This window comes from Gorilla gorilla, chromosome 18 (assembly GCF_029281585.2).
Source record: "Gorilla gorilla gorilla isolate KB3781 chromosome 18, NHGRI_mGorGor1-v2.1_pri, whole genome shotgun sequence".
In the NCBI taxonomy this organism is placed as follows: domain Eukaryota; kingdom Metazoa; phylum Chordata; class Mammalia; order Primates; family Hominidae; genus Gorilla; species Gorilla gorilla.
The window spans coordinates 15,725,506-15,748,484 of NC_073242.2; the positions used below are offsets into that span (position 1 = coordinate 15,725,506).

The 22,979-nt window shown below is 46.3% G+C and overlaps 1 protein-coding gene across 1 annotated transcript in view; it reads right to left on the reverse strand.

The window, feature by feature from the left end:
• Positions 1-557: 557 nt before the first annotated feature.
• The window catches only part of LOC101136480 (BOS complex subunit NOMO1), a 62,022-nt gene continuing 39,600 nt past the window's right edge, over positions 558-22,979 (reverse strand). The window contains 13 exon segments of the mRNA XM_031002997.3: positions 558-1,201; positions 1,625-1,717; positions 7,573-7,692; positions 9,868-9,969; positions 12,247-12,357; positions 13,870-13,953; positions 14,862-15,003; positions 16,404-16,531; positions 17,715-17,828; positions 19,762-19,888; positions 20,034-20,193; positions 21,114-21,196; positions 21,282-21,500. Coding sequence (XP_030858857.3) covers positions 1,070-1,201; positions 1,625-1,717; positions 7,573-7,692; positions 9,868-9,969; positions 12,247-12,357; positions 13,870-13,953; positions 14,862-15,003; positions 16,404-16,531; positions 17,715-17,828; positions 19,762-19,888; positions 20,034-20,193; positions 21,114-21,196; positions 21,282-21,500 — 1,615 coding nt within the window. The 3' untranslated portion in view covers positions 558-1,069.

Below are 22,979 nucleotides of genomic sequence, written 5' to 3' on the forward strand. Positions count from 1 at the left end.
ATGTGGCACTCAATAAATGTCGGATGGATGGATGTGTCCCCTCCTTCAATATCACTTAATTCACTTGATGACTTCCTGTGAGGACTAAGTTTAGCTGTTAAAATGCTGTGACTTCCTCTGGATCTCTGATGCAAGCCGGCAACCTTTAAGCCTCACCCGGCCGACACAGGCATTTTGTTTGGCCAAAGTGTGTGGTTTTTAAAAAAAAAAAACACTGCATTTGCGGCTAACATTTAAAATTGGGAAAATTTCACGTAAATCTTTGTTTTTCTGGCTTCTCTAGAAAAATGAACGCACATTTCTGCACAGCAGGGGTGAGCCAGAGCTGAGTCCCTAAGCTTCCCTTAGACGTGCTGGGCACACTTCAATTTGCCACAACCTCCACCATCTCCGATTTCTCTATCACTGACGCCAAAAGCTGCTGGGGACCATGTCGGCTGAGCTCGTGTTTTTCCTGCCCCAGCCAGCTTCACTCAGGACTCTGACTTGCTCTACATTTGGCTCAACTGAAGACCCCCGGGGGTTACGCCCATGTCATCCAAGAAATACATCTATGATGAGCTACAACACAAATGAATGGGCCATTTTATTGATTTTTACCTCCTAATAGTGGATACAGGTTGCTGTGGTTTCCAGCAGGATCTCAGATGCAAAGGGAAGTGAAGAAAACAGATGAATCCCTAGGGTACCCCGCCATGGAACCAAACACCACGTCAACTGGAACTCTTCTTGCAAACGAAGGCTGAAGATCAAGAATGACATTCTCACACCACAGCACAGCTTAAATACTTCTTTGACAAAAATAATAATAAATTATATTTGACTCAGAAAATAAATTCTGTTCAGCAGAGTGACAGGAGGGTCCATTCATTGCATTGCACGACGGGCTCTATGGAGGGGTGAGGATGGGTGCAGGATGCCACAGTGACAAGGGACATGGGGTGCGGGCCCAGCAGCACAGGCTGAAGTTAGCTGACGCATGCTTTTGGCTTTTATCCCACGGGCAGGTGGTGGCCAGACCCCTGGCTGTGGCCTGTCCCAAGTGAGACTGCAACTGTCCCCTTCCTCCTCACGTCCGCCTTGTCTTCTGTTTCTTGGCTTGTCTCTTTGCATCTTCTGGGCCGCTATTGTCAGAGGCTGCCTGGCCGAGCGCGCGGACTCCCTGTAGCCGGCTTGTCAACTGCAGCAGCAAAGGAATGAGCTGGAAAAGAGAGAAACTGTGAGAGAGAGGGGTACAAAGAGGAGGCTTCTGCCAGATGAACAGCAGAGCCTCACTTCTCAACACACCTTCTTCAGACATGATCAGCAGCTGCCACGTGCTAATGGGTGGGTTTCAGTTCAAACGAGGCAGGCCTCTTCCTAATGAGTCCCCAGGGATGGGGTGGCCTCTCTCCGGGCCTAACATGTCCCTAGAGGTGTTCCAGGTTTAAGGATTAGGAGATGTTACAGAAGTTTACAGCCTTGAAAGGAGACCTAAGTCTGGACTTGAGGCCTTCACGGGCCCTCCCGACCCTGAAATGTGATTTCTGTGACCCTGGACATCCCTCTGCTATCACTCCTGCAGCTGTGAGGACTCGCTCTCCCTGACATGCCCGCCATCTCCTGAGGCCTCTGGATTTCCTACCTTGTCATGGTTGTAACCGGCCAGCAGAACCAGCAGCGTCAATGGCAGGGCAATGTAGGATCCTTGTGCGATGTCCTGTTCAGGCAGCTTCCTCTGCAAACACCGAGAGCCCCATCACTCCTCACCAAGGCCACACGCTTGTCCATCATCCACAATGCCACAGCCACCACCCACCCAGCCTTCCAAAGTGGCCACTCGAGGACACCCAGGGGCCCTCATGATCCAAATTCCTTCTATCCAAAGGAAAGAACCAAAGTGATTTGGATATATTTTCCCATGAATCCTCTTCTGCCCAAAGCTTCACTATTTGCTTCTGAAACTCAGGGACAAAGAGATTCCAATGACAAGGCATTCCTCAGCCTCTGGACTCTCCTCCCAATGGAGGAAATGAAGAGATGCAGCTATCAAAGAGTCTTGGTGGTTGAAAAGCAATTGGGTGTCAGTTTGTTGAGTCCCAGCAACATGCAGGGACTTAGTCCTACAAGGGTGTATCAAGAATACAGTTCTAGACCCAGGGCACACAGTGATGGGCAGCTATTCCCAGCCAGTACGGTCTAGTGAGGAAGCAAAGCAGGCACTGCTACTAGCATCCCTGTGGCCATTCTCCCTTTCTCCCAATAGAACCCCCAACTTTTATCTGGGCCACCGACAATACAGATCACCTTTCCCAGCCTCCTCTGCAGCAGGCGCAGCCCTGGAACTAAATTCTGGCCAATGGTACAGGAACAGAAGCGGTAAGTGCCACACCCTGGCTGGACCCTAGGGAAGTGGTGTGCCCTCCCTTTTGCTGGGCGGACAGCATTTGGCCAATTGCCCCATTTTGGAGAAAAGCAATGCACTGGAACAGCGCAATGAGACAGAAGGGGCCTGGGTCTCCTGACGCCTTGGAGCTACCAGACTATCTCTGCACTGGTCACTCCTGGACACTTGACATGAGACAGACATCTCCATCTTGCTAAAGCCCCTGAAATGCTGCGTTCTAATCCATCAAGTCAACCTATATCCCATTGGCCCACTCTACTCTCATAAAGGAAGCAAATAAATGGAAGGAGAACTTCCCAATAATGATAAAAACAAGTTAATGAGCCAGAGCAATGTTCTCAGTGTAGGGTACCGGGACTCTTCTCTCAGAGGTTCCCGAGGCCACAGCTATTTTCAGCCAATAGTAAGATGTGATGTGCCTTTTCCGCCCTCATTCATTCACAAGCGCACAGTGGACTTTTCCAGAGGCTACGCACCCTGATGTCATCACGCCCACAGCTAACGGAATGTGTAGCTTGTGAGTTCTTGCGTTTTCAACATCTCAGTTTTAATTACTAATATGATAAATATATACAGAGATAATCCATGCAAACCCAAACTCTTTAAAATCCTCAATAATTTTTAACAGTATAAAAGGGTCCTGCAACCAACCCATCCGAGAACTGCTGGGCTAGAGAGTGACTGTGGGGGCCACTGTACCTGGGATGCCCTTTCATAAATGAAAGAATAAGGGCAGGAACAGATTTCCATCTCCAACTGCCTACTCCTGTATCTTTGGACATCTCTTAGATCTCAACCCATTTTTCCACTGAAGTAAACACTTACTTAAAAGTTTAATTCAGGCCAGGTGCAGTGGCTCACGCCTGTAATCCCAGCACTTTGGGAGGCTGAGGTGGGCAGATCACATGAGGTCAGGAGTTTGAGAACAGCCTGGCCAGCATGGTGAAACCCCATCTCTATAAAAATACAAAATTAGCCAGAAGTGGTGGTGCATGCCTGTAATTCCAGCTATTCAGGAGGTGAGAATCACTTGAACCCGGGAGGCAGAGGTTGCAGTGGGCCAAGATCGTGCCACTGCACTCCAGCAGGGGCAACAAAGCAAGACTCTGTCTCAGAAAAAAATAATAATGAATAAATAAATAAAAGTTTAATCCAGCAGGAATTAGACTGATTCAGTCTAGGCTCAGGTCCCAGGCCTCACTGGGTAAACTCAGGCAACCACGTTGAGACTCAGTTTACTCAACTATGACATGGAGATCATATGAACAACACCCACTGGGGGTGGATGCTGTGAAACTTGATGAAAGGAGTATGTGAAATGCTCAGCAGGGCACGGAATACTGCGTAAAATCCAGTCGCAAGGCTGTGGGCAGTCACATCAACAAAGAAGGAAACCAATGTGCTTACAAAGCCCCCGTGAACGTGCAATACTGAGCCACTCATCACGCGGATGGCAGAACGAGGTGGAAACCATGTGGCTTGAGACAAACCGCCTCACTTGAGTCCTGGTTCTGCTAACACTCAGTAAGTGACTCAATCTTTCTGGGCTTCTGTGAAAATGGGAGGAATGGCACACCTGCTCGAAGGCTTGTTGTGAGGATCAACCTGTGAGGGCCCTGTACGGGGTGGCACAGAGTGGGCGCTCTCTTCATTCAACACTTGGCCCTGCTCGGGAATCCAAGCCCCAGCAGGCATAGCTTTTTTTTTTTTTTTTTTTTTTAATTATACTTTAAGTTTTAGGATACATCTGCACAATGTGCAGGTTAGTTACATATGTATACAGGAAGGGGAACATCACACACTGGGGCACACTTTCTTACATTCTCAGAAGTGACAGGCAGCAGCTACGAGGCTGGGCTGCTAGGCCACCACCAAGCAGTGTCTCTACATTCCTGCCACTGGCTCCCAGCTGTGTCCCTGAGCCCGGATGAGTTGTCTGCTAGGGGCCCCTGAGAATGTCACTGCCTGCAGCTATCAACGGCCTTCACAGAAGCCTCTCCCAGCAACTGGGGCCACAATGCAGCCCCAAGCAAAGGTAAGCGGTTCTTGTATATGCTTATCTTTCTGGCACTTTTTTTTGTTTTTTTTTTTTTGAGACAGAGTCTTGCAGTAAGTGGTTCTTTTATACGCTTATCTTTCTGGCACTTTCTTTTTTTTTTTTTTTGAGACAGAGTCTTGCTCTGTCGCCCAGGCTGGAGTGCACTGGGGCTATCTTAGCTCACTACAAACTCTGCATCCCAGGTTCACAATTCTCCTGCCACAGCCTCTCGAGTAGCTGGGATTACAGGTGCATGCTACCACGCCTGGCTAATTTTTGTATTGTTAGCAGAGATGGGGTTTCACTTTCACCACATTGCCCAGGCTGGTCTCGAACTCCTGACCTCAAATGATCTGCCCACCTCAGCCTCCTAAAATGCTGGGATTACAGGAGTGAGCCACCACACCTAGCCCTCTCCAGCACTTTCTAACCAGGTCTCTACTATGAGTAACAAGGAAGTGCTTCCTCCTGGGTCATGAGAAAAACTCTCTTGTTCAGGTAAGATCATATTTACAGGCTCACCGAGCATGAACCACTCTCCACAGAAGCCAGGAATCAGCAGCAGAGCTCTGCTCAAGCCCTAGCGCTGCTCCGCGTGAGCTGGTGACGTTGGGCTGCTCACATCTCCTTCTAGGTTCCCATCTCATCTCTAAATGAAAGGTAATTCCTGTCCACCTTCCATGCAGGATGGCGTTTGAAAAGCATGAAATGGTAACTGGATAGCATGTGGAAAAAGACAATCTGGAGCCATACTTCACATCTATACCAGGAAAAACTCCAAATGGATAGAGAGATTTAAATGTAAAAACAGAAACTATAAAAGTCTGCCTGAAAAAAACACGATAAATTCCTGTAAAAGCTGGAAATGAAGAAAACCTTCCTATGACTCTAAAATCCAGAAGCGATAAGAAAAAATCAACACATTTAACATAGAAATAAAGTAAATCTTTGCAGAAGCCAAGTGAAAAGATAAATGACAAATTGGGAAAAATATGTACAACAAACATTACAAAGGGTTAATATTCCTAGTATACAAAGAGCTGAAAATGGTTGAAAAAGACCAAAAATTCTATAGAAAAATAGGTTAAATAGTTCACAGAAAATACAAATGGCTCTTAACTACATGAAAAGAGAGAAATGCAAATTAAAAGTACACTGAGATAATATCACTTCTCATCTATAAGCCTGCAAAAATTGAAAAATTTGACAAAATACTCTGTTGGGGAAGAAAGGGTACTCATTCACTGCTGGTGGGAATACAAAACAGTAAAACCCCCATGGAAGGGAAGTGGCTGTATCAATCAAAATTCCGTATGCATTTACCCTTTGACTCAGCAATTCCACTTCTGGGAGTCTATTCCAAAGAGAGACTGATGAACACTCAAAAACATGCATGCATAAGGCAATTCATTAAAGGGTTATGTGCAATAGCAGAAAACCAGTAACAACACAAATGCCCCTCAACCAGCGGCTAATTGAATATCCTACATGTAGTGCCAGGATCTGAATGTGTCTGTGCCTACATAATTCATAGGTTGAACCCTAATCCATAATGTGATAGTGTCAAGAGGACACCCTTTTTAGGAGGTGATTAAGTCAGGGATTAATGCCCCGTAAGAGTGGCCTGAGGGAACTTGTTTGCCCCTTTCCATCTTGTGGGGACACAGCTAGGTGGCACCATCTATGAAGCAGACAGCAAGTCCTCGCCAGACCCCAAATCTGCCAATGCCTTGATCTTGGACTTCCCAGCCTCTAGTACTGTAAGAAATAAATGTTTGTTATTTATAAGTTACCCAGTCTAAGATACAAAATAGCAGCCCAAATGGCCTAAGACATACAGTATATCCACACAGAGGAATGCTGTGTCGTTATCAAAAAAGGAAAAAGGAGGATCAGAAGATATTGTTCCACTTACGGTTACATTTTTTGAAAACAATAAAGTTTTTATTCTGCCCACTGAAAAGGCCTAGAAGCCACAACCAACACAGTAGCTATGAGGCCAGATTTTTGTTTTTAATGCAGACTCCTGTGCTACACTTTCACCCCATCAAGTTCAGAATCAGCAGTCCTGAGGCTGAGCCCTGGACTCTGTTTTTGCTATTGCTGATGTGTCTGTTTAATCATCAGGTGACAATACTGCATCTGAGCTTTAGGAATCACTAAACAATTTTATCAAAAAGGTAAAAGATACGTGTATGTTTTGTTTGTTCCACTGTTCCAGCCTATCGGATACAGGACAGACCGTATGCAACAGATACACATATGGCAAATAGTAAGGGCCACATATTGCAATGAATTAAGTGATAAGTTAAGTTTCTTTTAACCCACAGGTATTCTGTCCATCTGTTGTTGGTTTTTTTTTCCTTGCAATTTATTTGTCAAACAAATCAGGCTCCAGGTGGTTGTCCTGCATCCCTGTGGAGTCATTTGCGTGCTCCTGGGTCCTCCCTATTTCCTGTAAAGTAGCAGTTGGTTCTAGAGGTTTGTGTGGCCATGTACCATGTGCTCCCTCATGGAGGAGCACACGCCACACCAGCGATAGTGGTGCCCCTCCTCCCCCAGAATCATTCCTGAGCCACCGATCTAAACAATTACACTGCTCTTGTTACCAGTTTCCTCCTCAAAGGGAATCGCAGGCATCAGTGCTCAGAAAAGCTAAAAACAATCTGGGGAAGCCCAGAATCCAGAAGGCAGAATGAGAAAGTGACCCAATGCCAGGAGCCCTTTAAATATCTGCCCTGCAACCTGCAATCTGGAGCACAGGTTGTATGGACGTGCCTTCTTTCGCCACCCCATGGATTGTTTTGTTTTGTTTTGTTTTGTTTCTTCTGGAGAAAGGGTCTCACTCTGTTACCCAAGCTGGAGTGCAGGGGCATGATCATGGCTCATTGAGGCCTCAACCTCCCAGGCTCAAGTGATCCTCCCACCTCAGCCTCCCGAGTAGCCGGGACTATAGATGCGTTCCACCACGCCCGGTTAATTTTTGTATTTTTTGTAGAGTTGGGGTTTTACCATATTGCCCAGGCTGGTCTGAAACTCCTGGGCTCAAGAGATCCACCAGCCTTGGCCTCCCAAAGTGCTGGGATTACAGGCGTGAGCCACCAAACCCACCCCATGAATTTTTTTTTTAACTCCCTCTTTTACTTACCGTGGGATTAAAAATCAAGGTGATGTGTTTATGGTAGCCCACTGCGGTGAAAGAAACTTGAGGCAAGATGTAGTCATACTGGGATCTGGGGAGTGTGGAGTCCAGAAGCACAACATAGTTCTGTGCACACATGGGAAGAAGTTATTTTTATAAGGACAGCTCTGGCAAAGCAAATGAAAACTAAAACCTAACATATGGCTGTGATGTAAAGAACTTTATGTTTTTAAAGAAATCCCCAAGACTACACATCCAAACCAAGGTTGCTGCCTTCAAAGTATCAACCTCAGTGTGCTATTCCATCAGTGGCAGGCATGTGTCCCCAGTGTCTCTCAGACTGTGGCTTCTGATAAGGCTGCCAGAGCCTGCAGCCTTTTTATGAGCACTCAACCTTGACAATTACGGTCCTCTGAGGATCTGACTTTATGAAACACAAAAAATTATTATGAGCCAATTCTGATGAGGGAGGTATGTGATACAACTGAGGATCCACAACGAGGCTGACTTCTAAGGGACGATGCTTGAGAGGCTCGTAAGCTGGCAAATCCTAAAAATACAGCATCCCTGGAACGGTACCAGGGGCAGCCACAGCTCTGTGTGCTGAGCACCGACCAGCTGCCAGGCACCATGCACATTGCATGAGGCCCGCGGCTGCCCTGCTTTCTATCACTGGCAAGGTCGGGATCATCACCCCGTCTTATAGACGAGGAAAGTCAAGCACGAAGAGACTAAGAGTAACTTGCCCAAGGTCACTCAGCTAAGAAGGCTGCCACACATCTATGAAGGCTCTGAACTCAGGGGAAGTGTGACCCAAAGCCCAGGATGTTTCCGCATCGCTGTAGGAAGTGACTATTTCAACATCCCTGGAGAAAGAGGAGGAGAAAATTCCGTGACAGCCTGTTTCATTATTTTGCAGCCATTTTCCACAGAGAAAGGCCGGAGTAGATCATCTTCATGGCAGATGGTAAGGAGCCAGGAGAGGAAATGTCACCCTCTAGGCTCACACTTGACATCCTCAGGCTAAGACCACCAGAAAAGAACCAAATTCTTTGCAAAGTTTGCACTCCCCACACCAACTACAAGTTAGCTCTGTCCAAATAGAATTGATAATAAGCACTTTATAATCAGTAAATGATGTCCAGAATAATGGCTGAAAACTTCCCAGTTCAAAGGAGGGAGACATCCAGATTCATGGAACCCAAAGGACACCGAAAAGGTGGAGCTGCAAGTGTTCTATACGACACACGTTATAATCAGATTACCAAAGACAGAGAGAACATTCAAAGCAGCAAGAGAAAAGCAACTCATCTCACTCAAGGGATCCCCCATCATGAGGAAACTGTGTTTCCTTAAACTCAATAGCAGAATGTTAAAATAGAGGAATTTTAAAAAATTACAAGGCATTTTTAAAAGTGGACTTCTTAGCAGGAAAGCATGGGGTGATACGTTCAAAGTGCAAGAGTCGATCATGCCCAACAGTAGGCCTTGGTTAAAATAAATCATGGCGTTTCCTGGTTTATGGACTACTGTCCATAAAAATCACAGTATGAAAGATTTGGCCAGGCACGGGGGCTCACGCCTGTAATCTCAGCACTTTGGGAGGCCGAGGCAGGTGGATCACGAGGTCAGGAGATCAAGACCATCCTGGCTAACATGGTGAAACCCCGTCTCTACTAAAAATACAAAAAAAAAGAAAATTAGCCGGGTGTGGTGGCGCGCGCCTGTAGTCCCAGCTACTTCGGAGGCTGAGGCAGGAGAATGGTGTGAACCCAGGAGGCGGAGCTTGCAGTGAGCCCAGATTGCGCCACTGCACTCCAGCCTGGGCGACAAGGCGAGACTCCGTCTCAAAAAAATAAAAAAAAAGAAAGATTTGATGATGAGGAACAGATTTGTGATAAATTCTTCATTGAAAAGCACAGATTACAAAACAATGTACAAAACAGTGTCAGTTTTGAATTATTAAAATAAATGTCTATTTATATTTATACATGCATGCACACACGTGCCTGAAAAAAGACCCAAAGGATACCAATCACCGTGTTAGCAGTGGCTATTTCTGGATGATGGGCTTATGTCTTCTTTTTCCCAAAATCTCCTGCCATGAATATGTATTCTTTTTGTAAACAGAAAAACAATGAAGAAAAAATAATCCCTACAGAACCCAACCTCTTTTGATTCAGACAGCGCATTTCTGCAGAGTGGTATTTAGGGAGAAAAGGAGAGAACTGTGCTTCCTTAAACTAAACAGCAGAATTATTAAAACAAAGGCAGAAGGTAGAATCCGGCCACAGGCATTACCTCGCCGTCTCTGAGCAGCGGGGGGAAATGGAAGAACAGGGACTGGCCAAGGGAAACTGTCTGGATTGGATTGTCGAGGTTTTCACTTTTGTAAAGCTTGACCTGGAGGGAGAAACAAAGCCAGACATGCTTTGAAACTGAAACACAATCAACATTTCATAGCAGACATCCTCAGGACAGCCGCCGTCTGGGTGGGTGTCTTTGGAAACATGGATATTTGAAAAAGAAAGCTCCCTCCACAGACATCACACATCCCTCTGTCATCTGAGACTCCATCCAGTTATGTACCATGCACAGAAATTAAGATTCAAATCAGATTCTGACTACCCATGTTCTTGCTCAAAATAGTAATATAAGTTAATATAATGGTAATATTAAAAATAGCTTCTAACACGTGTTGAACATCTGTAATATGCCAGGCAGGCGCCAGATATTTTATCTACATTATCGCCAATCCTGACTACAAAACAGGTATTGTTATTATCCCTATGGAGACCCAGAGAGCCAAAGTCACCTAAGGTCACACAACTTACACATGGTAGAGCCTGGGACTCAACCCCCTGATGACTCCTGAGGGTCCTTCCCGCCTTGCACTGCCTCATGATATGATGTCACCTTAACGCCACCAATCTGTTAAACTCAAAACGCATTCCATCATGTACGTGGCTCTCCACGCTGCTTCAGGAGGCACTGGAGTACTTTGTTTCTGGCTTTATTTCTGGGGTTGTTGCCTGTTCTCACTCCCACACGGGATGGGGCATGAGCAGGGTTAAGGTGCAGTCCTGGCTGATGGCAAAGGCTGTGAGGATGCCACAGTGCACCTGCTGCAAGAGAATGCCAGGACCACCTCCCTGGGCCCACACTGGCACCTTTCTACATAACACACAAGGGGAATTTTCCTAAAATGAAAGTCACAGACTGAAGGTTATGGGTCGCATCGAAGATCCCTTATGTGTTCTTTTTTCTTCTATAACATCTTAAGTAAATCTGAATTCACCGACTATATTTAAAAATCAGGTGATTTCAAATAATTCTAATTTCGAGCTTCTCCGGAAAACTGGGAAGTGACACCAACCCTGAGCCTCAATTCTAGCACAGCAACACTCAGGAGCAAGACAGTGGTGCCCTCCCCTCCTCTCTGCCTCTTCCCCTGCCCTGTGCCCCTCATGGATGGGGCAGGAGTTCCCCAGTTTGCCCCCCACCCTACCCAACCCTCTGCACTCTCTGACATTACCTGCCTGGTCCCTACAAGCACACGCCTGCAAGCCCTGGACAGAGTGGACTAAAGCGCACACACACTTTCTCACCCATGCCAAATACTTAACTGCTTATAAAATTACAAGTGCATCTTAACAATGTACCCCCAGAGTAAATCACTAACATCCGCAGAGGGTCTGCAGGGTATTTTATAAACATTTCTTCATTAATGGTAACATGGAGATTTTGTTAGAGCTGAACAAGATTATAAGAGGTCTCTGAGTCCAAAATCTAGGTTTTGCAGAGACAAAGTCGAGGCATGTGGAAATGAAGTGACTGGCCCAGGCAGCAAGGTGAGTCACTACTGGAGACAAGAGAAAGCCCAGACCACCTGCTCTCCAGCCCACCGCCCACCACCTCTGATACTGTTTGGATATTTGTCCCTGCCCAAATCTCATGTTGAATTGTAATCCCCCGTGCTGGAGATAGGGCCTGGTGGGAGATGATCGGATCTTGGGGGTGGATCCCTCGTGGCTTGGTGCTGTCTTCGTTATGAGTCTTGTGAGATCTGATCATTTAAAAGTGTGTGGCACCATGCCCCAACTCTCTCTTTTGCTCCAGCTTCTCCCACATGACATGCCTGCTCCCACTTCACCTTCTGCCATGATTGGAAGCCTCCTGAGGCCTCCCCAGAAGCAGACGCCACTATGCTTCCTGTACAACCTACAGAACGAGGAGCCAGTGAAACCTCTTTTGTTATAAATTATCTAGCCTCAGGCATTTCTTTATACCAATGCAAGAACGTTTAATACGACCTCCACTCCAGAGAAAATTTTAAGTTACAAGGCACTTTCTTTAAAATTGGCTTTCCACGTTAGATTCCATATTGTATTGATCATTGATCAGGCTTCTACTATCATTCTTTGGAAGATTAACTGATGGCAGACAGTTATCTGAAACTGGACCACATTCTCTCCCACAATTGGCAATCACTCTCCCAAATACGTGTTGTGGTCCGAGGTTCTTAAATCTCAACCTCAACCCTCAGCAGGCGGCACTCTGGAGCACCTCCACCTGTCACACCTAAGGCACGAGACAGGCACAAAACCAAAAACATCCCATTCGTACTTGTCTCAAAGCCAAAGGGAACACAATACTTGGAGCTTAAAAGTCTGGTCTTACCCATAATGTAGGAAGGTATTCAGAGGAAGTGATCACATTTCCACTTAAATCAAATTGATTAATCTGCCGGAAAACTATGATGTTTACATCATCGATGTCATTATTCCCAACCTAGAGAGAGAAAGAGGGAATGCCAGTAATGAGAAAGCTGGTGGAGGAACTTCTATGCCAGCTGTCCGATGGCCTGAGAGCTGCTTCACGGCAAACTTTGCTTCTTACATTAAGGAAGCGAAGTTTGTCATTGAGTACCCTACGTCCAAAGTCACAAACTGACAGAAGATGGCTATCCCTGGCCCAAAGACACATTTCATTTCAAAAGCACAGTATTTTTTTCTACGTTTGAATTACTTGCCAACATGTTAAAAATTAAGAAATTTCATATATGAAGCCAGATTTTCCAGCTTCTCTTAAAAAAAAAAAGGAGAAGGATGCTCTTGCTTGTTAGAGCAGGGGCAGAGTCACAGCATCCCCTCTGCATGAGGTCTGTACATGGAGTTTGCGAGATCCCAGAGGGCCGGCCCCCTTCCCTTTCATACCTGCTCGGCCACAGTCCACATTATGCTAGTGATCCTGGCCTAAGTTACTACACCGAGAACATGCAAAGCATTTTGGTGTGAGATGCAGTCATCCCAGCCACTTAAAATGCCAACACCGTAAAGACATCAAGGAAATCCACTTCCGGCCCGGTGTGGTGGCTCATGCCTGTAATCCCAGCACTCTGGGAGGCCGAAGCGAGCAGATCACCTGAGGTCAGGAGTTCAAGACCAATCTGGCCAACATGGTGAAACCCCGTCTCTACTAAAAATACAAAAATTAGCCGGGTGTGATGGTGTGTGCCTGTAGTCCCAGCTACAGGCTGAGGTGGGAAAATCACTTGAACCCACAAGGAGGAGGTTGCAGTGAGCCGAGATCGCGGCACTGCACTCCATCCTGCGTGACAGGGTGAGACTCCATCTCAAAAAAAAAAAAAAAGAAAATCCACCTCCTAGGTCAAAAGTTCTATCCTCCCTCACAATCTTCACGCATAATGAAGCCACCTAAATAAAGCCACTAAGAGGCAGCCCCTCTTGCCCTACCTAAGCCCTCTAGTCTTCCCAATGAGAGTTACTCAGTAAGAGAAAAGCCTTACTTCAAATGATTCCTAGGCCACATTCTGTGACTCGAAGGACGTCCTCTTTAGGGATTAATTTAGCTAGGTCATGATCTTGAGTATCAAAAGACTCTGCCCACGAAATGGGAGCAGGAAAAAGGTCATCTGAACCTAAGATAACTGGGTGGCCCTGCCGCCCATTAAGCCCATGTTCTATTATTGTCCCTTGATTTGAAATGCTGCTTAGGCCTTAAGTTCCTTAACTTGCAGAATAATGATCAGAGCTTACAGGGCAAGTCACGGGGAGGATACAACAGTTCCAATTTCCTTTCTGGATGCATGACAGCAATGCTGTTCATTAAAAACCCACATAAGATGCTGCTTGTGAAGATGACACTATTCTAAGAGGACCCTTAATTAGGATGAAAGTTCCCCCCGCCACAGATGAAAGGCAGACAGCCAGAGGAGACGGGAGGACTTCTGATCAGGGAGGCACCCACACCCAGGTGCAGCGGCAGCACTGAATGCCTTACCTCAATCACCCTGTGATGGGGGAGCGCCCGCTCAATGTGGTCGTTGCCTTCTGCCTTGAGCTGAACGTGGTACACACATCCCGGCTGCAAATAAACTCAGGAGTCAGTTCTCTAGAAAGGGGGCTTGTCGTATCGTGCCTGGTCCAAGCCTGGTTTGGCTGCACGAGGTCACTAAGACAGGAGCATTTCTCTCCCCTCATTTCCTAATCTGTGGCCTGTTAACCTTAAGAGTCCAGAGTTCCTTTAAGAACACCCCTAGTGTTGAAACATCTGAAATTTTGCGACTCCTTCAATCCCAACTCAGTTTCATTTTCTCCTACCCCAAAGTAAATCAAATTTGGTTTCTTATTTCAAAATTCCAAGCATACGATGTGCTCTTACTCTTCTAAGATGTTTTTCCTCTCCATCCGCCCCTCCCCTCTACCCGTATATACACATTGATGGATATCTGGAATGTCCACCATAAGCATTCCCAAATGCTTGTGTTGGGTATTATTTCTGGGAAGTGGGAATTTCTGACTTCTCTTTTTAAAATTTCAAGGATCTGGCAACCCTGACTCTGTCTTCCCCCATGGCTACAATAAGCTGGAGCCAAGTGACAGGCTGTCCCTTTCCACAGGCCGTGCCCACTCCACAGCCCTCACCACTCCCTATCATTTCGCCCAGCCTCCTCTCCCCCGTTCATACTGCTCTTCTGGCTCCATAGGCATTTGGCTTGAGCCCTGGCATAAGCCATGGCCACACACTGCTAAGGAAAAGCCCTACCAAACCCATGGTTTTCCAACTCCATTGCGCCACAGATCCTTGATCTGACCTGTTGGCTAGAAAAAAGGCAAACTCTACCAATTAAAGGTAAGAATTGGAAGGGCTCCAGAGCCCCACCCCCAGCCCTCTCGCCCAACCCACTCCTGGCAGTCTTGGGGCCACCACAAGATACTTCTGGACACAGGATGAAAAAAAAGTCCCCAAAGAAAACACATTCCAAGTCTCACCAGCAATCCACGTAATCTGAACTTGCCCTCTTCGTCTGTCACGGTGTCTTCTCCGTAAATGCTGCAGTTGTTCTGGCCCACCGCTTCCACGGCAACCCCTTGTTCGGGCTCTCCGTTTAAGGAAGACACTGTGCCATAGCAACTAGTATGGCAAGAAAAGGCATGAATGAGATATTCTCATGGTTATCTGAAGGACCCAAGTGTTTCCCGTCTACCAACAATTATGGGGCAAAATAGTTCAGTGGAGAACTGTGCCTCAATGACCCAGGCAACTCGGTGTGGCCGGCCCACTTCCAAACCACACCTTCCTGCCGGAGGGATAAGCTGCCATCAATTTCTTTTCTCATACATTTTGAGGGATGCTCTGGAAAATTGTAATTTAAGAAGGCTAAAGCTTTATTTTATTCTTTCTAGGCTTTATTTGAAATAATGGAGCTTTCAATAACATGGAAATAACTCACTTCCTCTTTCACTCCATATATTCAGTAGAAAATGGTCCATTTTTCTAAACCCAATCTTTCCAATTACTCTTCCTCTAAAGTGATTCTGTATAAGTCTACAAAAAATACACATATATGTGTCTGTCTGTGTGTATACATGTATATATGTACGCATCTCTCTATCTATAGATGTGTATCTTTTTTATTTTGTATTTTTATTTTTTTGTAGAGACTGGGTCTTGCTATGTTGCCTAGGCTGGTCTTGAACTTCCAGACTCAAGAGAACTTCCCACTTCAGCCTCCAAAAGTGCTGGGATTATAGGTGTGAGCCACTGTGCTTTGCCAGACACTAATGTGTATCTATCTATCTACAGCTGGAAGCATTCAGAAAAACTGGAAGTACTGGTTGTCTCCCAGAAGAGGAACTTGGGTGGCTAGGAGACGAGACAGAGGGGAAATTTTACACTATACTCTTTCAGCATTTTGAAGTTTTATTCAACTGAGCACATTTTCTCCTTTTAATAATTTAATTCAGGTTTGAAACTCTTTTAAAAAATACAAGTGGCCAGGCGCGGTGGCTCACGCCTGTAATCCCAACACTTTGGGAGACCGAGGCAGGCAGATCATCTGAGATCAGGAGTCCGAGACCAACCTGGCCAACAAAGTGAAATCTTGTCTCTACTAAAAATAGAAAAATTAGCCAGGCATGGTGGCAGTCCCAGCTACTTGGGAGGCCAGGACAAGAGAATTGCTGGAACCCGGGAGGCAGAGGTTGCAGTGAGCCAAGGCTGCGCCATTGTACTCCAGCCTGGGCAAGAAGAATGAAACTCCGTCTCAAAAAATAAAAAATAAATAAAAGCTTTTAGCAACTCAACAGGCTCTCTCAAGCCAAGTCCAAAATAGGAAATTTGAGACTGAACTACCAGGTTGAGCTCCTAGGAGAGAAGGGCAGCAGTCAGAACTCCTCTGCCCTCGTATCTCATCTCCCTTCCCTCCCAAGTAAAATCAATGTGAAGCCTGGGATGTGTTTCCAGGCAACAGAGGCCTGAATGTGATTCACCAGCCCAGCCCTGGAAGAGAGTGGGGTGGCCAGGGCACTTACCTGTAAGCGGTTCGGTACCCCGTGATGGTGATCTTCAGGTTCTGGCCTTCCTGCACCTCGATCATCTGTGAGGATGGCTCAAACCGGAACTCCTTCATCATGGGTTTGAAGTAATACTGGCCAGGGCTCTGCCAAGATAATCACACTGAGCCTCAGCAGCCACATCTAGGCATGGCTTAAAAGTGAGGGGCGAATGTCACGATGGACCAGAATTACACCAGGGGAGCGCCATGGCTTCCCGGGCAGCCAGAAATGGTAACCCTCTCTCTATAATCACCACTCACAGTCAGGTAATGGCAATCACAACTCTAACAACGGCAGCTGATGGTATCACCTGCCTGCAATGACTCAGAGAGGTAGAAGTCATATTTAATTTTTCTTTCTTTTTTTTTTTTTTTTTTTTCTGAGACAGGGCCTGACTCTGTGCCCCAGGATGGAGTGCACGATCACAGCACACTGTAGTCTCAACCTTCTGGGCTCAAGCAAATCTCCCACCTCGGCCTCCTGAGTACCTGGGACCACAGGCATGCGCCACCATGCCCAGCTAATTTTTTTTATTTTTTGTAGAGATGGGGTCTTCCTATGTTGCTGGTCTCAAACTCCCAAGCTCAAGCGATCCTACTGCCTCACCCTCCCAAAGCGGTGGGATTACAGGCGTGGGCCACCATACCTGGCCCATATTTGAATTTAATGAATAAAGAAACTGAGGCTCAGAGAGGCAAAGTAACTTGCCTGATAGGACACAGCAAGTAAGGAGCAGTCTGCATCACTGCAAAGTGGTGTCTTCCGATGCCCCCACTGCCCGGTCTCCAATAGCCCCACCACAGCCACTTTGTTACCATGACTGACAAGATGACAAACTAACACACACTTCCTGAATCCCCACCAGTCAGGGCCTCCGACTGCATCTTGAAAGAAAAACTGCTGCTCTCTTCCCACCAAGTGGAATGTGCTTTTCAGAAGAAATGCAAGCTAACCACCAAACAAGACTCAGCATCATAAACATGATTCCATGGCAAAACAACAAGATGCCTAAGAGAGCAGCCATTGTGGCCAGGGAAATTAATTACACCGTCTTAGTGACAAGCGGGTGATCAGAAAACAAGAAGCACGTGTGGAAGGGAACATGAATCAGCAGCATTAAGTTCGAGTAAGAGCAATACTCTAATGACTGTGGGCCCCCAAGAAACTGAAACCACTCCACATTGGCTTTCTCTTCTCACGTTGTCAAGCAACACATAAGTCTCACATGCTGCATCCTGGCTCTCTCGCAGGGAAGACAGGCAGGTGGTAAATTGCAGAACACGTTACCAGGTTTGAGAATGTCAGAATGCCGTTGTCCTGGGTCAAGAGGTTGGAACGAAACAGGCCACCGCTCAGGGATAAGAGGACTCCTGGGAGGGGCTGGTCATCCTCAGCTTTTATCTGGGGATGAGAAGGTGAGACCAGAGCCAGGTTAAACTCCTACTAACTATGTAAATAACAGTTCCACAAGTCAAGAGGTCATTCTTTCAAGGTTTTTTCTTTTATTGTTACTCAGAGGAGGACAGGTGACTAATCTTCCTCCCCACAGGTAACTACTGTTGTAAGTTTTGTAAGTTTGGTGTGTAGCCTTCTAGAACTTTTTTTTTTTTTTTTTTTGAGACAGGGTCTTGCTCTGTCACCCAGGCTGGAGTGCAGTGGCACAACCTGGGCTCACTACCACCTTCGCCTCCAAGCTCAAGCAATCCTTCAGCTTTAACCTCCTGAGGAGATGGGACTATAGGCACACACCACCATGCCCAGCTACGGTTCTGTATTTTTTATAGAGACGGGTCTTGCCACGTTGCCCAGGCTGATCTCAAACTACTGGGCTCAAGCAATCCACATGCCTGGGCCTCCCAAAGCATTGGGATTAGAGGCATGAGCCACCGTGCCCAGCCCAGAACTCTTTCTATGCCCACACCAATTTTATAAACATTACATATTATTGTTCACAGACTGGCAAGTTCATTGAGTGGGTGGAGGAGGTGAAATAAAAATGGCATGTTATATGTACAGTTCTGCAACTTGCTCTCTTCCTCAACAATTTATCCTGGTTCTCTTCTGCCAGCCAATAGAAATCTGCCTGTTTCTTAACTACTGCATAGCATTCTAAGGCAGGGTTTGACAAACCACAGCACCTACTCTTGTGGTACACAAGAGACAATCGGAATATCCCCAAATATGTATCTCTAGGCACTTAGTTTTATTTTTATTTCCTGAACAATCCATTCCTAGAAGTAGAATTGTTGGATACATGCACTTTAAATTCAGAAAGATACTATCTAATTGCATTCCAAAGTGGCTGTAACCACTTACAGTCCCATAAATATTTATGCTTGGGAAAACCCACACTTACCAAAAAATAGAGATTGTCTTAATTACAGCAAATCTAATCCCTGCAAAACAGTGTTTCGACTGTAACTTCCTTAGCACATTTCCTCAGTAACTACAGAGGCTTTGTGTTTCTGTGTTTATTAGTCACCTGCGTTACTTCCATGAATTTCCTTTTCATAATCTTTGTTCATTTTTTTTCTAGCGGGTTGTCTTTTTCTTACCAATTTTAGGAGCTCCTTGTAAAATGGGGATATTATTTATGATACAAACATTTCTTCTGAGTTTGAATATCTTTCAGTTTGGTTCCAAATGTATTCAGCAATATAGAATTTCAAATTTTTATGCGATGTAATCTGTCACTCTTTTCCTTTGGCCTATAGTTTATAAATATTCATTCTCAACGATCTCCAGACCCACTCTGTACAATCGCAGCACGCTTCTTCCCAGAAAGGACCGGTGGAAGGGAGCTAGGCAGCAAACGCCTCAGTAAGAACATTCTGTGTCCTTCAAAATGGAACAGTTATGGATGACAGCTTTAACTACTTCCCAGAAGGTACACAAACATGCTAAAGTCAACAGCTCTCCAAATTATGCTACGTGAAAGAAGTCAGACCAAAAAAAAAAAAAAAAAAAAACAACAGTATATCCCGTTTGATTCCATTTATACACAGGTTGGTGCAAAAGTGATTGCGGTTTCTGCCATTATTCTCAATGGCAAAAACCACAATCACTTTTGCACCAACCTATAAAAACTCGAAAATGCAAACTAACCAATAGTGATGAAAAGCAGATCATCAGCTCAGCGGAAGGGTGGCAGGGAGGGATTACCAAGGGGCAGGAGGAAACCTTGAGGGCCACAGATGTGCTATTTTAATTGTGGAGGTGTTTTCATGGGTGTATTCCTAGGTCAAGACTACCACACTGTACCCTTTTTGTGCAGTTTATTATATGTTAATTATACCTCAGTATAACTGCCTTTTGAAAATACAGTGTTAGTTACCTCAAAGCTTACGCCTGCCAGGGCATAGGCCTTGAAGTCTCCGATGGTTCCTTCCACCACAGTCAGAACTTAGCCCTCCTTCTGTGAGGTCACCGTGTACTCCAGGTCACTGCGCAGGGGGCCAACACTGAAGAGGAGAGAGCAGAATGCTAGCAACAGCTTTGTTCACACCCTGCAGGAAGCCTTACCAAGCCCAAGGAAATGTGGGCCCCAGTTTCTTCAGAGGACTCCCACACTGATCCCAGGCAAATGTGTCTCTATCCCGGGCTCACCTGTAGGCACCTTTGTCATCAGTAAAGACTGTGATCAGTGGTGAACTTGCCCCCTTTTCACTGATGACAATCTCGACTCCTTCTAACTCGGGGTGGATCTGGCCTTCTAAAAACAGGCCTGCCTTCCCGTGGATCTCTATCAGCTTCCCTGGGCAGCTTTCTAAGAGGGGAAGAAATAAACACAAGGATGGGGCTTGGTAGCAGGGACAGGAGCTTCTTGGTTGGGGGTTTCCCATGACAAAAGTGGCTAAAACAGATCTTAGAAGCTAGTTCCAAATGCGGTTATTTTACACCCCGGGGAGCTCAATAATCGGATACAGCCCAAGCCTCTTTCCATCCCTGAAAGGCCTTTCTTAGTGTGAAGGACTTTAGCAAGAGAATCAAAAAACGCTGAAGGCTGGGTTTTTACTACTACTCTTCCTAGGTTCTCAGGAGGCCACAGATCAGGAGGGAACACTTTACAGCAGACAGGAGGCCGTGCTGCTCAGCCTCCAGAGGACCCACTGAGAAAGACCACCCCAAACAGCCTGCCTGCTAGAAGTCACGCTCTTCAACACCCTCAGCTTCCAAACACGAACCACATAACACCCACAACTTAACGAAGCCATAGTGCTGGGAAAAAAATAATAAGTGGCAAAAGACAAATACTCCACAAGTGATCACTTCAGTCATCCATTCCCCAAAAAAAGACCCTCCCATCATGCTCTGCCAAACAACAGAAAGATCATTAAAGATCATCACTGGCAGCTTTGTGCTTCATCTACCTTCTGGTGTCGACCTGATAATGTCAAAGAAAACCAAGTCCTTTCCCAAAAAGATCAACTCAATTCTAACAGCAAAAGTTACTTTTATTTATCTAAATCATTCATTCATTCATCCATCCATCCATCCATTCAACCCATCCATCCATCCATCCATCCATCCATCCATCCAACCAACAGTAACATCTGTGTGCCAGAGAGGATGTAAGGTGGCTTACAAAGATGGCTTCACTATAACATCACAAATCTACTTGTAAATGCAGGCAAGGGAACAACTGCAAAGGTGTGTGTGACATTCGCTCGCTGAGTTGACATTTACCTCCACTGACAACGGCTTCCATTGAAGGGGGATAAAAGAGCAGCTCTTTAGATGATGGTATAACAGTGATTTTCTCTCCAGACCTAAAATAATTAATATACTTCAGTTTGGCGGGTCCTGTCCCCACAAAACAGAGGACACTGTAGGGAAACGCACAAGAGAGCTTACCGTGCCCAGTAAGAGAAATCATACGAGAAGGGGCCTTGTAACTCATCTACCATCTCCTGCACGGGAGGCTTGGTCATTCTTTCTTCGCCTTCCTCTTTGCCGTTTTTCTCCCTCTCCTGCCTGCGGGCCTCGATCTCAGCCAGCTGCTGCTCCCTCCGCAGCTCCTGCACAGACTTCAGAGGGCCTAAGACCAAGGCGGGTTCACTGTCGATGGAAGACCTAGGAGAAAGAAATGGCGGCCCCTAGGACGTGGTTGCGTATCCTTGTGGTCAGTGGGAATTTGACCTTTCTACAAGTATGGACTTGCGAGTTAAAAACTGGACATCTTATCATGACACCACAGTGGCGGAGTCTTCTGTTTTAAATAAACTAGTAGTTTCACAAAAAATAATAACTGAGCTTCGCAGTGATGGTGGCAGTATCTGGTAGATCTGGGCTGGAATGAAATACGGTTGATTTTATGGCGACTGGATATAAGCTTGTCAGTTTCTATGTAGGACATGGAGTTTTCTCCACGCCACCATCCTCTGTTCCTCCATTCTACCTTCACTGAGAACTGCTCTGATAGAGAACTAGGCACCAAGGATACAGCATCAACAAAACAGACCACACTTCCTACCCCTGTGGAATCCATGTTTCAGTGCGAAGGGGCTGAAAATAAAGAGAAAAATAATATCAGAGGAAAAGTGTAATAAAGAAAAATAAAGCAGTGTGGGAAGACGGAGAGCCCGGAGCACTGTTTTACATTAAAGGGACAGTCAAGACCTTTCTGATAAGGTGACATTGAGCAAAGGTCTGAAGGAAGGGAGAGAATGCGCCACGCAGCTCTCTGGGTAAACAGTAGCTTGGGTAAAGCGATGCCAAGTGCAAAGTCCTTGGAGAGAAAGCTCACTCAGATGTTCAAGCAATGGCAACACCAGTCCAGCCTGGGGCAGAGGGGCCCACGGAAGAGTCATATCCGTCAGAGAGGTCCAAGGGGCAGCAGATGTCAGACTGAGGCTTCACAGGCTTGGTGCCGACCTGGAGCCACTGGAGTTTTCAGTCGAGGAATGGTATGATAAAAGAAATCGTTCGCTGCTTCATGGAAAACACACAAAGCAATGGCGGAAACAGGAAGGCCAGCTGAGAAGCTGCTGCAGTGATCCCAGAGGGGGGTCAGACCAGGGCTGAGGACCACGTGGTAAGAAGGGAAGGCCAGCTGGGAAGCTGCTGCAATGATCCCAGAGGGGGTCAGACTAGGGCTGAGGGCCACGTGGTAAGAAGCGAAGGCCAGCTGGGAAGCTGCTACAGTGATCCCGGAGGGGGTCAGACCAGGGCTGAGGGCCACGTGGTAAGAAGGAAAGGCCAGCTGGGAAGCTGCTGCAGTGACCCCACAGGGGGGTCAGACCAAGGCTGAGGGCCAAGTGGTAAAAAGGGACCAGATGACGGGTGTATTTTGATTGTAAAGCCAAGGTTTTGTTGGGGAATTGGCTGGGCCTAGGGTTCAAGGGAAAGAAGAATCAAGAAACAAGGAGAAAGTGGGAGCTGCCATATCTGAATCAGAAAAGACCACAGAGGGGCTCATGGAGGGCAACTGTCAGCAGTCGGGTTTTGGGTCTGCTAAGTACAAGATCCCCAGGGGGAATCCGAGTGGCTCTGTCTAGCTGGAAGATGCATTCCATACAACCTCCGGCACAAGCAAGCAACACAAACACCCCT